This window comes from Ailuropoda melanoleuca, chromosome 2, assembly GCF_002007445.2.
Source record: "Ailuropoda melanoleuca isolate Jingjing chromosome 2, ASM200744v2, whole genome shotgun sequence".
Lineage (NCBI taxonomy): Eukaryota > Metazoa > Chordata > Mammalia > Carnivora > Ursidae > Ailuropoda > Ailuropoda melanoleuca.
In genome coordinates this window covers 67,118,700-67,135,221 of record NC_048219.1, presented here as the reverse complement: position 1 = coordinate 67,135,221, position 16,522 = coordinate 67,118,700, and the positions used below count along the sequence as shown (strand labels likewise).

Genomic DNA, 16,522 nt, shown 5'->3' with positions numbered 1-16,522 from the left:
TCTTATGGTTTGCCTTTCTCTCTCTCTTTTTTCCCTTTTCCCTTTGTTCATTTGCTCTGTTTCTTTTTTTTTTTTAATCTGTTTTATTTATTAAATTCCACGGGTAAGTGAAGTCATATGGTATCTGTCTTTCTCTGACTGACTTATTTCCCTTAGTGTAATACACTCTAGCTCATATTGCAAATGGCAATATTTCATTCTTTTTGATGGCTGAATAATATTCCATTGTATATATTATGATGTCTTTTTCACTGTAGCCAGCCAAATGAGTTAAGAAGTGGTATCTTGTTATTTTGACTAGCATTTCTCTGATAGCTAATAATGTTTAGCAACACTTCTTATGCTTATTGGACATTTGTATATTTTTGGAGAAATGTTCATACTAATGCATTGTTCATTTTTTAATTGATTGCCTTTTTATTAGTGAGTTAGAAGTCTCCTTCATATATTTTAGATGAAAATTCCTTACCATATATGATTTTTCCCTGTTCTGTGGGTTGCCTTTTAACTTTGTTGGTGGTGTTCTTTGTAGCTCAGAAGTTTTTAATTGTGATGAAATCCAGTTCATCTGTTTTTTGTGTGTGTTGTTGCTTGTGCTTTTGTTGTTATGTCTAAAAACCATTGTCTAATCCAAGGTCTTGAAAATTTATTCCTATATTGTCATCTAAGAGTTTTATAGATTTATCTCTAACATTTAGATCTATAATCTATTGTTAGTTAATTTTTATGTATGCTGTGAAATAGAGATCAACTCTATCCTTTTGCTTATGGAAATTCAATCACCACCCCATTTCTTAAGGAGAATATTCTTTCTTTATAGAATTGTCTTGGAACCCTTGTCAGAAAACCAATTGAACATAAAAATGAGGGCTCCATCTAGACTGTCAATTCTGTTTTATTGGTCTGTATGTGTGTTATTATGCTGGTACCACACTGTCTTGATTACTGTAACTTCATAATAAGTTTTGACATCAGGAAATGTGATTCTTCCAACTTTGTTCTTATTTTTCACAGCTATTTTGCCTATTCTGGTTCTGGCTCTCTTAGTTTTTAGTATGAATTTTAAAGTCAGTATGCCAATTTTTGCAAAGAAATCTGCTATGATATTGATAGGGATTGCACTGAAGCTGTAGATAAATTTGGGGAGTATCATTTTCCTAATAATCAGCCTTCTAATTCATAATCGCAAGCTGTCTTTCCATTTATCTAGGTCTTCTTAAGTTTCATTCAGCAATGGTCTGTTTTCAGAACATATATTTTACACATTTGTGTAAATGTAGTCTAGTGTGTATTTTGATCCTCTTAGAATTATTATTATTTTTTTTAAAGATTTAATTTATTTATTTGACAGAGATAAAGACAGCCAGCAAGAGAGGGAACACAAGCAGGGGGAGTGGGAGAGGAAGAAGCAGGCATAGCGCAGGAGCCTGATGTGGGGCTTGATCCCGTAATGCCGGGATCACGCCCTGAGCTGAAGGCAGACGCTTAACCGCTGTGCCACCCAGGCACCCCAGAATTATTTTTTTTATTTCATTTTTGTTTTGTTCATTGTTTTATACATTGTGTGTAGAAATAATTTGACTATTGTATATTGATTGATCTTATGCTCCCATGCTGGCTACACTCATTATTAGTGCTGTATTAGTCAGGGTTCTGCATAGAAACAGAATATATATACATATCGATGTCCAAACTCAACCAGACAGGCTCCAAATGGGACAAATTTTCTTCCTGTCACCTTTTCTTATGCTATTCAGGTCCTTAGTGGTTGACTGATATCCACCTAGTTGAGTGATAATTGGGGAAAGCAATCTACTTTGGTGAGTCCACCAATTTAAATACTAATCTCATATGGAAATGTCATCATGTATCCACCCGAAATAATGTTTAATGTGGGCACCCCATGGCACAGTCAAGTTGACATATAAAATTTTTAGTGGATTTTGGAATTTTCTATATACAAGATCACTTCATCTATAAGTAGAAATAGTTTTACTTATTACTTTCCAATTTGAATTGCTTTTACTTCTTTTGTTTGCCACATTACTTGGATAAAACCTACAGTACTGTGCTGGATAGATGTGCATCGCTGTATTTTTCCTGGTGCTAAGGAGAAAGCTTTCAGTTTTCAGCATAAATTAAGATGTTAGTTGCGTTTTTAAATAGATGTCCTTTATTATCCTCTAAAATAAATTAATGGCTTTCCATTTGTGGTCTGTTGTGAGGTTTTATCATGAGAGGTATTGGATTTTGCCAAATACTTTTCTGCATTTTTTGAGATGCTCGTGTGATTTTTGCCCTTTATTATTTTGATGCAGTGTACTATATTAATTGATTTAGGGGATAAAAAACAACCCTGCATTCCTGAGATAAATTTCATATGTATATTTTGGAAGTGTTTGTGAAGAATTGGTATAAATTATTAAATACTTTGTGGAATTCAGCATTTAAGCCATGTCAGCCTCAAATGCTCCTTGAATCACCTTTACGATCTTAATGATTCCTTATACACTAATGAGTCAAGTAAAATCTTTGATACATGCTCCTTCTCTATGTGTAAGGGAATCCTGTGTTAACTTTTGAAAAGTATACTTTGACAGCATAGTGCTTTACTGTTGTCCTTTATCAGTGACACTAACAAAAACTTTCACAAAGACAATGACAAATATGACCAAATTTGAAGAAGGTAACAGATTAATCTTGAGTTAAGATAAAAAGACTTTTACCTTATAATAACTTTTCATTGAATTGATGGAAAGATCAAAACTAAGGGAAATATACAAACAAATCATCTAATAGGATGCCTGGGTGTCTCAGTCAGTTAAACATTGGCCTCCTGCTTAGGTCATGATCGCAAGGTCCTGAGATCAAGTCCCACATGGGGCACCCTGCTCAGTGGGGAGCCTGCTTCTCCCTCTGCCTGCTGCTCCCCCTGCTTGTGCTCTGTCTCTCTCTCTGACAAATAAGTAAATAAAATCTTTTTTAAAAATCATCCAATAAAATAAAAAGTGTAATTAATGAGCTAGCTACATGCTCTCCAATTTATACTGAAAAGAACTGTTTTACATCAAGATACATATTGTATTTGAAAAATAATGATGTAACTAAATTTTATAACCTATTCAGTATTGAACAGTATTCTTTAGTGTTAGAGTGTATCCTGGTCCTTATGAGTATGTGGTCATATATATGGCTTTGAATCCTGGCGCTGCCACTTTATATGCTCTATGATCCTTTGGCAAATTATTTATCCTTCCTACCCCAGTTTCCTTATTTATAAGTTGAATTTAATAACACATTCCTATTAGGTATTCAGAAAATATGTAATGAAGAACCATTCTTATGTGTTAGACATTACTGTTGGTTGCTAAGGAGACACAATGAATAAGACAAATACTGTTAAACCACCATGAATACTATTAAAACCATGCATTAAGATCTATTTTTAAATGTTTTATTCAGCAATAGAATGCCAGTTTGATTCTTTTTAAATAGATCACAGTATTCCGGTTATATATTGAATTGTTTCATCTATTTTGTTTGTTCTTTTTCTAAATTTTCATGAAGATTATTTTCAAGTCTTTTTTCTGCCAACTCCCAATTTCTGTATCAGACATGTGGGTCCACTTGATTGATTCATTTTTTTCACTGATTATCAGGCATTTAATTCTGTCTGGTCTTATGCTTAGAAATTTTTGATTGGGTGCTGGACATTTTATATAAGACGATTGATGATAAAGATTAAATAAAGGTCTGGCAAACTGCTGGTAATGTACTAAGGAGTCAAGAAATAGTTAAGGTTATTTTTGTTGTTTATTATCAATAGTCTGTATTCTCTAGGAATTTATATTTATGATTGAGGTTAGTCATGGAAGCAATGTGTGTGTTTTCAGACACCTTCAAAAGTATTGTAAACAAAAGCTAAAGGAGAAATAAATACATTAGTTTCGTACCATTAACTGCATTCTACCATCTCTTCTTTAAAACATTTTTTATAGCAGTTTTGTATTTACAGAAAAGTTGTGAAGGTAGTAAAAAGAATCCCTATATAGACCAGCACATTATTTTCTCTATTATTAATATCTGATATTATTGTAGCACATTTATTACAATTAATTAAACATTATTTTTTTTATTATTACTAACTAAAGTCTATGCTTTCTTCAGATTTCCTTAGTTTTTACATAATGCCTTTTTTTCTTATCTAAGATCCTGTCCAAAATAGCATATGACATTTAGTTGTCACATTGCCTTAGGGTTTTCTTGAGTTTTGTATTTTCTCAAAATTATCCTTATTTTTGATGTACTTGACAGTTTTGAGGAATACTGGTTAGGTCCAGTTCTTACTTTCAGTTAGAGAAAAAAATATTCCCCAAATATTCAAGTTATTCATTCTTAGTCAACAATGATAAAATTGTACAATGTATGAACAAGTTTGGTTCTAAAAACTCTTGATAAAATGAGTAGGGTTTTAAGTTATTCTTTAATAATCAAATATGTAGAAGGAAGTAATGAGAGGTGAGCATGTCAAGGTCTCATCCAGGGGTGCTGTATAATGAGTTTTATCTGCACCTTTGGTGAATAGTATGTAATGGAAGGATGATAACCAACACAGAGTGATATATATATGGTCTCTCTGACAAGCCAGATGAAAAAAAGGGAAAGAAGGTTCTAGATGCTTTTAATTTTGTTAAATGGAGGATAACTTGAGTTTAACCTTTTTGTTTGGTTGTTTTTTTAAAGTTTTAAGATTTAAAATTTTAAGTTTTTTCAATCTACCTAACTTACCTTTGTTAAAAATGAAAAGAATAATTCTTGTCAGGGTATAGTTAATGCCTTGTGAAAGAAGAATATTTACAGAACATTTATACTTTAAATTTCAATTTTCCAGAATTGATTAATTGTTCATTTATTAATACACCATATATTGAATATTCCTGTATGTCAATTACTCTACTAGTTACTACTTGAGGTTTTCTGATGGTAAACATTATTGTAACCTCTCTTATACATATCTTAATCTTCAACTCAATTACCTAATAAAAAATTGGGTCATATTTTGAATGTTTAAGGTGCATTGTTGCATAATAAAATTTTATTTTATTTTATTTTTGTAGAACTATTATGGAGCTGCTAGGATGATTTTTTCTGACAACCCTCTTGGTCTGACCTGTGGAATGGTATGTCCAACTTCTGATCTTTGTGTAGGTGGATGCAATTTGTATGCCACTGAAGAGGGACCAATTAATATTGGTGGATTGCAGCAGTTTGCTACCGAGGTATGTAAGCTGTACATATTGGTTTGTTTTTGTTTTGTTTTGTTTTTTGCCCACCCCTAAAGTACAAAAACCTTAAAGTAACTTTAATTCTTGGTGCTATTTTGATAGCCAACATTTTTAACATAATACACAACTAACATGTGTTTTATGCCATAAATAATATTTTTATTCAACAAGGGCTACAAAAATTAAACTTCGTAAAACCCTATATCAAATTAATTGCAATCCCAGGAAGTCATTAAAATATTGAGTGAAATTTACATAAATTAGAGGGTCTGAAAAAAAAATTATTCGTTAACTATACATTGAAGTGCGCCAAGGGGACCCCATTATAAAAAGGCTATCTTGCCTAACTGATTCTTTTTCCTGAAATTCTCTTTAACCTTTACATCTTGAAGTAATGCATTAGCATTATTTTGTGATTTTTTTTCTTTTAGTAATAGAGGTTAGAGAATTTTCAAAAACCCTTACACTAACTAATATTCTTTAAAATTAAATTTTATAAACTTTTAGAATAGGAACAGATGTTATTTGGATACAAATTTATAATAAAATGAAAACATTTAATCACACAAGTTTGATTCATAGCTTTCTCTTTTATGAATTCTTTGTCAGTGACTGATACTCTGGGACATCTTATGCTCTCTCGTGTTCCCTCTGGAGTCAACTACCAGGTTATTTTCTATGTATCATTTAAATGATCAACTTATATCAAGGTTACAGTAAGATTGTATAATCCTTGTGGTCCAGTTGGCTAGAAGGCCAAATTAAATGCCTGTCACAGTAGATTTTTACTTAATGACTTCCCTATCTGGTTTTGTCAGCTCAAACACAATGTATTCTTTCCTTTTAGGATCCTTCCTGTAACATCCCTCAAGATTAAGTCTCACTTTGCTCTTAGTAATAAATCAAGGTTATTCCTTCTCTGCTTTCTGACAAGTTAATTCTAAGCAAGGGCTCCTAGGAATGAGAGAATAGAAACAATTTGATGTTGTGAGCTGTTTCAATAAATAATTGGATTTCATTTCTTTTCTTACCAAATTCTAAATTGCATTAGGCTTACCTGACCATTGTAAGATATGATTTTTACAACCTGGGAAAATCCATAGTTGATGGAGAAGATTAACTTGAATTCTTCCACATCTTTCTTTGGGGACTCATTGCTTCTTCATTATAGCAGGGCAAGCTTCCAAGGATGTAGTAACTGAAAGGGCATACAATATGTATATGAACTAACACTGAATTTCAAAACAAAATGAGTTAAAATAACAATATTACTTTGTCGGTGATCTGGATGATAGACACCATTCCTCTGAGAAATCTCACTTGTTGTTGATTTAAATTGAGGTATAATTGACAAACATTATTACAGTAGTTTCAGGTGTACAACATAGTGATTCAGCATTTCCATACATTGTGAAATGATAATTGTAAGTCTAGTTACCACCTGTCACCATACAAAGTTAATGCAATATTACTGACTATATTCCCCATGCTGTACATTACATCCCAATGACTTATTTATTTTATAACTAGAAGTTTTTATTCTTGATCCCCTTCACCTATCCCCTACTCAGCACCCCTTTGCTCTGGCAACCACTAGTCTCTTCTCTGTATCTTTAAGTTTGGGTTTTGTTTCATTGTTTGTTCTGTTTGTTTGTTTGTTTTTTTTTTTTAGATTCCACAGGTAAGTGAAATCATGTGGTGTATGTCTTTCTCCATCTCACTTATTTAACTTGATATAATACTCTCATGGTCCATCCATGTTGTAGCAAATAACAAGATTTCATTCTTTTGTATGCCTAAGTAGTATTCCATTGTATATACATGTTACAGTTTCTTCTACACCAACCTGTTGATGGACACATAGGTCGTTTCCATATCTTGGCTGTTATAAATAATATTGCAATGAACATAAGGGTGCATATCTTTTTGCATTAGTATTTTAATTTTCTTTGGATAGATACTGAATAGTTGATTTGCTTGATCATATGGTAACTCTATTTTTTAGTTTTTTGAGGAACCTCCATAATGTTTTTCATAGTGGCTGCACCAATTTATATCCCCACTAATAGTGCACAAGATTACCTTTCTACACCTCTTTGCTGATACTTGTTATTTTTTTTCTCTTTTTGATAAAGGCCATTCTGACAGTTGTAAGGTGATATCTCATTGTGGTTGATTTTCATTTTATTCATGATTAGTGATATTGAACATCTTTTCATATTTTTTTGGCTATCTGTATGTCTTCTTTGGAAAAAAATGTCTATTCAGATCCTCTGCTTATTTATTTAACTGGATTGTTTGGGTTTTTGTTGTTGTTGTTGTTATTGAGTTAAAGAACTTAATGTATATTCTTTATATAATGTGTTCTTTATGTATTTTGGATATTAATCCCTTATTGGATGTATGATTTACAAATATCTTCTCCTACTCAGAAGGTTTTTTTTTCATTTTGTTGATTATTTTGTCTATGCAATTTTTTAGTTGGATGTGCTTCCATTTGCCCATTCATTTACTTTATTTTTGCTTTTGTTTCTTTTGTCTTTAGAGTCAAATCTAAAAATGCTTCATGAATACTAATGTCTAAGAGCTTGCCACCTATATTTTCTTGTAGGGGTTTTATGGTTTTAGGTCTTGCATTCAAGTATGTAATCCATTTTGAGTTTATTTTTAATATGGTATAAGAAAATGGTCCAGTTTCATTCTTTTGCATGTAGCTGTCCCGTTTTCCCAGTACCTTTTATTGAAGAGACTGTCTCTTTTCCATTGCATATTTTTACCTCCTTTGTCATAGATTAATTGACTTTATATGTGTGGGTTTATTTTGGGGCTCTCTATTATGTTCTGTTGATGTGTGTGTCTGGTTTCATCCCAATACCATTGTGTTTTGATTACTATAGCTTTGTAGTATAGTTTAAAATCAAGGAGTGTGATACCTCCGGCTTTGTACTTATTTCTTTTTTTTTTTTTTTTAAAGATTTTATTTATTTATTAGACAGAGAAACATCCAGCGAGAGAGGGAACACAAGCAGGGGGAGTGGGAGAGGAAGAAGCAGGCTCATAGCAGAGGAGCCTGATGTGGGGCTCGATCCCATAATGCCAGGATCACGCCCTGAGCCGAAGGCAGACGCTTAACGACTGCGCCACCCAGGCGCCCCTGTACTTATTTCTCAAGATTGTTTTGCTATTTGAAGTCTTTTGTGGTTTTGTATTAATTTTAGAATTATTTGTTCTAGTTTTATAAAAAATACCATTGGAGTTTTGACAGATTGTATTGAGTCTCTAGATTGTTTTGGGTAATATGGACATTTTAACAATATTCTTCCAATCCATGAACAAGGAATATTTTTCTGTTTGTGTCTTCTTCAATTTCTTTCATTAATATCTTATAGTTTTCAATGTACAGGTATTTCACCTCCTTGGTTAAATTTATTTTTAGGTATTATTCTTTTTGGTAGGATTGTGAATAGGACTGTTTTTTGGCATTTCTTTTTCTAATAATTTGTTTATATAAACAACAGATTTTTCTATATTAATTTTATATCTTGGAACTTTATTGAATTCATTTATTAGTTCTAACAGTTTTTTGTTGGAATCTTTAGGGTTTTCTATATATAGTATCAAATATTCTGCAAATAGTAGCAGTTCTTCTTCTTTCTTTCCAGTTTGGATGCTTTCTGTTTATCTTTCTTGCTTGATTGTTGTGGAATGGATTTCCAATACTAAGTTTGATAAAAGTGGGGAGAGTGAACATCTTGCCTTGTTCCTGGTCTTAGAGGAAAAGCTTTCATGTTTACATGATTCAGTCTGATGTTATCTGTGGGCTTGTCATATAAGATCTTTATTATGCTGAGGTACATTTCTTCTATACTGACTTTGTTGAGAGTTTTTTTTCATAAATGGATACAGAATTTTATCAGATAATTTGCATTTATTGAGGTGATCATATGAGTTTTATCTTTCAGTTTGTTAATGTGATGTATTTCATTGATTGATTTGTGGATGTTGAACCATCCTTGCATTTCTGGAATAAATCCCACTTGATCATGGTACATGATCCTTTTATTGTATAGTTGAATTCAATTTGCCAGTATTTTGTTAAGGATATTTGCATCTATGCTCATCATGGATAACAACTGTAATGTTTTCTTTGTGTATATCCTTGTCTGGTTTGGGTATCAGCATAATGGCCATCTCCTAAAATGAATTTGGAAGCCTTTTCTTCTCTTCAATTTTGTGGGAAGAGATTATGGAAGATATGTATTAAAGCTTTGCATGTTTTGTAGGATTAACCAATTAATCCATCTGGTCCTGGACTGTTGTTTTTTGGGGAGATTTCTGATTTCTGACTCAATCTCCTTTCTATTAATTGGTCTATGCAGATTTTCTGTTTCTTCATGATTCAGTCTTAGAAGTTTGTAAGTTTCTATGAATTTATCCTTTTCTTCTAGTTTGTCTGTTTTGTTGGCATACAGTTGTTCAAAGTAGTCTCTCATGATCTTTGTTTCTGTGACATCAGTTGAAAACTTCTCTTTCATTTCTGATTTTATTTATCTCTATCTTTGGTGAGTCTAAATAAAGCCTTGTCAGTTTTGTCCATCTTTTTAAAAAATCAGATCTAGTTTCACCGATCTTTTCTATTGCCATTTTTTAGTTTCTATTTCATTTACTACTACTCTGATCTTTATTATTTCCTTCTTCCTAATAACTTTGGACTTTGTTTGTTCTTATTTTTGTAATTTCTTTAAACATAAAAATTGTCAGATTTTTCTTCTTTCTTGAGGTAGTCCAGGTAGTCCTGTATGGTCACGAACTTCCTTCTTAGAATCACTTTTGAGGCATCTCGTAGATTTTGGCATGCTGTATTTCTTTTTTCATTTGCTCTAGGTATTTTCTTTTAATTTCTTATTTTTTCTATGACCCAGTAGTTTTCCGGTATCATATTGTTTAATTTCCATGTATTTGTATTTTTTCCAGTTTTCTTCTTGTAATTGATTTCTAGTTTCATACCATTGTGGTTCAAAAAGATGCTTGATATAATTTCAATCTTCTTTAATTTATTGAGACTTATTTTGTGGCCTAGCGTGATGCATCCTGGAGAATGTCCTGTGTACATTTGAAAAGAATATGTATTTTGCTGCTTTTGGATGTAATGTTTTATAGATATCTATCTATTAATTCAATCTGGTCTAATGTATCATTGAAGACTGATGTGTCCTTACTATTTTTCTGTTTAGATGATCTATCTATTGATGTAAGTGGAGTGTTAAAGTATGCTACTGTTATTTTATTGCTGCAGATCTCTCTTATTAGGACTGTTAATGGTTACTTTACATATTTTCGTGCTTCTCTATTGGATGCATATATATTTATGAATGTTAATGTCTTTTTGCTGGATTGACCCCTTTCTTATTGTGTAGTACCCCCTTTGTCTTTTATTACAGTCTTTGTTATAAAGTTTTTTTATTTTTTTCTGATATAACTATAGCTATACCAGCTTTCTTTTTATTTACATGGAATATCTTTTTTTATGCTTTCACTTTCAGTCCATGTGTCCTTACTTCTGAAGTGAGTCTCTCATAGGCAATATAAAGCTGTGTCTTGTTTTTTACCCAGTCATCCACTTCATGTCTTTTGATTGGAGAATTTAGTCCACTTACATTTAAAGTGTTTATGATAGGTATGTACTTATTGCTATTGATTTTATTATTTTTTTTAGGTTGTTTATGTATTTCCCCTCTGTATCTTTTTTCTACTCTTTCTCTCCTTTGTGGTTTGTTGATTTCCTTTAATGTTATGTTTAGATTACTTTCTCATTTCCTTTTGTGTATTTATTCTACATTTTTGATTTGTGGTTATTTTAATGTTCACATATATCACCCTACGTATATTACAATTGTTTTAAGTTGATAGCAAAGTAAATTTGAACACATTCCAAAACTCTACATTTTTACTCTCCCAGCACATTTTAAATTTTTATTGTCACATTTTACATATTTTTGTGTATTAATTATTGTATTTTTAAAATTTTACTACTTTAATATTTTAACCATAGTAGATATATAAGGGATCACTCTACTACCTTTAATATATTTACCTTTCCCAGTGAGATTTTTACTTTTGTATGTTTTCCTGTTATTAGTTAGTATCATTTCTTTTTAGCTTGAAGAAGTTCCTTTAACATTTCTGATAAGGCTAGTTTAATAATGCTGGGTTTTTTAGCTTTTGTTTGTATGAAAAACTATCTTCTCTCTCTCTCTTTCTCAATTCTGAATGATAACCTGCTGGGTAGAGTATTCTTGGTTAGAAGTTTTTCTTTTTGTCACTTTGAATTTCATGCCACTTCTTTTTGGCCTGCAAAGTTTCTGCTGAGAAATGGCCTTATTGGATTTTCCTTGTATGTAGCAATTTGATTTTTTTTTTCTTGCTACTTTTAAGATTCTCTGTTTATCTTTAACTTTTCACATTTTAATTATAATGTTTCTTGGTGTGGCTGTCTTTGGGTTTATCTGAATTGGAAGTCTCTGGGCTTCTTGGACCTAAATGTCTTTTGGGGAACTCTTCAGCCAGTATTTCTTCAAATAAATTATTTGCCTCTTTTTCTCTTTTCTCCTTCTGCCAGTGCTTTTATCACCAGGGAGAGTTTCCACTATACTCTGTTTCTCCAACAGGTGCTTTTAGATTAGTAAATGAATCTCTTCACCTGTGGTAGACGTGCATTTCAATCTGCTGTTTTTTTCATTGGGTTTCAGGGTTAGTGGGACTTTAAGTGAGTCCTTTAAAGGAGAAATCTCAATTTTCTATATCATTTTAGGTCCCTTGGATTTTAACCCCTCTGGTTTTCTAATTTAGATGTTTTGGGGGTTCATCTCTCTGGTGCACATCCCAGGTGTTGGGGTACTTGATTTGGGACATCAACCTTTCACTCTTCTGGGGGAAGCACTGTACTGGTGAGATCCCTCCCTATTGTGTGTTGCTGCCCCAGCAGTAGGTTTTTTTGTTGAGAACATATCACTTCTTCTACCTGTCTCAATATGGTCTTTTTACCCTTTGTTGTGGAAAATAAGTTCATCTAGTATTTTGATCTTTTTCAGAGGAAAATAATTTATATGTAACTTTAGATTTGGTGTGTCCCTGGGAGGAGATGAGTTCAGGATCTTTCTATTCTACTGTCTTGCAGAAGTCCCCCTTTTTCAACCCTCACTTGATTTTAAAGAACTCTTTCCGCCCCTTCCCAAAGCAGTTTTTTGTTTGTTTGTTTTGTTTTGCTGTGTGTATGTGTGCACTTTGCTTTGTTTTTTTAATTTAATGCATAGCATAGTTTAGGATGGCATTAAATGCATTGTAAGTGAATTGAAGAGTTTAGAAAAATGAATGTATCTTATTTTTTATTTTTCAATTATACTTTATAAAACAGTGACTTCAAATATATCTGTCAAATCATAAATTTGTCTTGTAATGGAACTGTGAGGAAAAGCGCTCTCTTTTTTTAAGTTGACCTCTTAGGGCAAGATACTTTATAAAGTTTGTTATTCATAAGTCAGTGGGTGGTTTACTTAAACTTACCCAACTGTCAGTGTTGTTATGAAGATAAGTGAAAGACAAATAACATATTAATTGATTGCCAGTGAAAAGAGAAAGCACAATATCCAAAATACCATTATTATTTCAAACTACTAAACTATTGATACTTAAGTTGAAGCAGAATATGATGCAAATAATTTTATTTATTTTGGTTGTTTGATAAAACAATGATTGATTTTTGACCTTTAAAGAAATACAAATCTATTTTCAACCAAATTAAGAAAAGGTTAGGAAAGCAGACTAAAATAGTATGGTATTTTTCAGAATTGCTTTCCCTGTAATTTAAAAGTGATTTTTAAAATATCAACTTCATAGTTTGCCATTATTGGTTAAATCCATACCTTTTACTTTTCTATTTGAACATGGGCATATGGAACATGGAGATAATAATAGAAAACAAATAAATCACAAAATAGCCTGCAGTAGAATCAGGAGACCAGCTGCTTTTTTGTTGTTGTTTTTCTGTCTTGTCATTATTATTCAGTCCTTTGCTATCTCCACATCTGCAGTGACCTTGCTTCAGACATTTTTGAGTGCCTATGGAACAAATGGTCTATGGGGTGATTCTGACTCTCTAGGAGACAGTTTTTCCTAGTTTAATCAGGTATAACAATATTGCCTCAATAAAATAACTGTTTGGTATGGATTCTCTTTTCAATCTCATGAGGCTTTTAAAATTTTTCTACACAAATGTGGCCCTTAAAATTTTTATTTTGAAATGTGCTTGAGTATGTAATTGAATTTTTAATAAATCATTACATTTATCACATGTATAAACCAGGAGGAATTTCATTGTTTCTCAGATTTAACTAATGAATTGTTAGAAAAGGAGAATGAACTGAGAACACATCGTTCTACTCTTTTTCTAAAGTTTGAAAAATAAACTATAAGTACATATTTAGCTGCATGTTAAATCATTTCCCTTCTGCTGATGTTAACTAGTAGTGGAGGCAATTTAAAGAAGCTAAAATTAAAAGTTCAAGGTTTTGTAGTTTGACTTTAAATGTTAAGATGAATGAGGGCCATAGGATTACTACTTAAAATTGCTGCCTCAGTTATAAATTTTTAGAACTACATTAGATTATGGAATTGTTATCTAAAAATATTATTTGGTTTCACAATCAACATTCTATGAGATTATCTTAGCACCCATTAAATATACTATTTTATGAGGTGTACACTTCTGGATGCTGCACTTTTAGTTTTGTTTTTTATACTTTTAGTAAAGAATGGAACTGATAAATGGAATTCTAGACTAAATCAGGTGACTCACTGAGAACAGAATTACTTTTTAGATTTTTTTTTTAACTGTATCTCTCAGCAGGTTTTTTGTGTCAGCTTTCATTTGATATAACCCAGTTCTTGTCTCAGCATCATATACTATACACCATCATATACTATTTGTTTTTATTTCTGTGATTTACTGTCTAGACACAATTCAAATCAAATTGATCAGTGCCTATAATACAATAAAAAATATAGTAATGCAATTCAAACAGCCAGATGTTATAAGCCTACATTAAGAGATACCTTACAATTATTTAAATTGCATCAATGTTTATATTTTGCTTGAATAGTACAGTAAATATTTTGGAGAATTGTGAACGAAGGAGGAACATGATTACTCGAGTTAATTGTGATTTAATAGGACAAATGTTATTTCTATCATGTCTTCATTTTGAACATGGAAGTCACTAAAAGCCTTAAACTTTTGCCTTCTACAAGCATAAGTGAGGAGAATATAGAAATATGTATATTAAAATATAATAGAGTATTGCATGTTCTCTCTCAGGTTGTGTATATTTATGGTACATTTTGTCTATCAAATAGAAAAGTAGAGACAAAGAAAAAGAATAAGTGTAATTCTCAATTTAAAGCCATTATCCAAAAAATGTACATAAACTGTGAGACTAGATATACTCTGTGCATTATGTTGATTGCTTTATAAGTAAGGTAAAATGACTGAGATACCTTAGAGAGTGAGCAAGGACATTAATACTTAATTCAGTGCAGCAGGCACAAACCAGGATTAGCCCAGGTAGACTGACTTGTATGAACATCCAGTGTAATAAGTTCCCACTAGGTAAGGATTCAGTTAATCAAACAAGCATTGATTGAGAATTGATTAGAATTGATTAGAATTGATTAGAATTAGGTGTTGTTATAGTCTGTTTTTGAACTACAGGTCCTCAGAAACTACAACACCTCTTAAGAAATAATACAAGCCAACAACTAAAATTTTGTAGCAAACTTAATAATACGTACTGCATTTATGTTAGCATCTCTGGACTGATAATTCAGTCTTCGTTAATTTTTGTCACTTGGGTTTGGAGGTGATTAGACCTTTGTACAAAGGAGAGGATCAGGCAGGAGAAAATGTGGAATTACAAAAGTACACGATAATTGTATAGCACTTCAATGCATTTTTGTGATATCTCACTTTAAAATGTTGATACACCACCCTTGACACATGTAAACTAGGTAATGTTTTTCACATTTCAGACATGAGGAAACTAAGAATCAAAGTGATTAAAGACTAGTTAACATTAAACAAACTTTTGTTGCACTGGACAGTGGCAGGTACTTCACAGAACTTAATCAATCTTGGAGATAGAGTTAAGATGGCGGAGGAGTAGGGGACCCGTTTTTCAGCCAGTCCCCTGAGTCGAGCTGGATAGGTACCAGACCAGCCTGAACATCCACGGAATCAGCCTGAGACACAGGAAGATACATCTGGATCTCTACAAGTGAACATCTCCAGCGCTGAGTATTGAGGTATGAAGCGGGGAGGCGTGAAATCACACACAGATATTGGAAGATAAATGGAAGGGGGGGGAACCTCAGTGTTCGCGCGCCGGGAAGCGGTAGCCACCTGCACGTGGGAGCGAGCAGACTCGAGGACGGCACCCGTGAGACAGCAAACTGAGACCGTGAGCCAGGAGCGTGCGCCACCAGACTTCTCACGGAACTTCGGAATCCCGGTGTGCTTACTGGATCCAGACTGAGGCTGGGAGCTCTGGGAGCGTGCAGGGCGGCTGGCGGCTGGCGGCATTAGAAACACAAAGGACAGAAAGCGCCGGCCCTGGAAGTGAGGGCTGGGACGCAGGGTGTGGGGCGCACAGCCCGGGATGCTGCAGGGTTGAGCAGCACCAACAGTAACAGAGTTAAAGTGGCCAGGACATCAGTGGAGAATGGGCCGCGATCCCTCTGTTCTGAGACGGAGGCTGAGATTCGGCCGCTGATGCTCTGACTCTCAGAAGAGGCATAGCAAACCGCCAGGGAAAGCCGCCAGAGAACAAAAGCCTGGAAATACCAGCTCACAGTGTGCCTATCCCCATCCCCCCTCTCAGGGGACATGGAGACTCAACCCAAACAGGGTTGCTTGAGTATCCGCGTGGCAGGCCCTTCCCCCAGAAGGCAGGCGGAAAAATCAAGAAGCCCACATCCTGGGGCACCTGGGTGGCGCAGTCATTAAGCGCCTGTCTTTGGCTTAGGGCATGATCCNCATTCCAGAAAGGAGTCCCTCATCGGGCTTCTCCGCTGGGAGCCTGCTTCTTCCTCTCCCACTCCCCTGCTTCTGTTCCCTCTCTCGCTGGTTGGCTCCCTGCCACATAAATAAATAAAATCTTTAAAGAAGAAGCCCACATCCCTAAGAT

The 16,522-nt window shown here is 33.4% G+C and overlaps 1 protein-coding gene across 6 annotated transcripts in view; it reads left to right on the top strand.

The window, feature by feature from the left end:
* The window catches only part of DPYD (dihydropyrimidine dehydrogenase), a 966,631-nt gene that overhangs the window by 204,624 nt on the left and 745,485 nt on the right, over window positions 1-16,522 (top strand). For all 6 annotated transcript variants that reach the window (XM_034653966.1, XM_034653962.1, XM_034653963.1 and 3 more), the window contains one exon: window positions 5,118-5,279. In XM_034653966.1, the coding sequence (XP_034509857.1) occupies window positions 5,118-5,279 (162 nt within the window). The remainder of the gene's footprint in view (window positions 1-5,117; window positions 5,280-16,522) is intronic.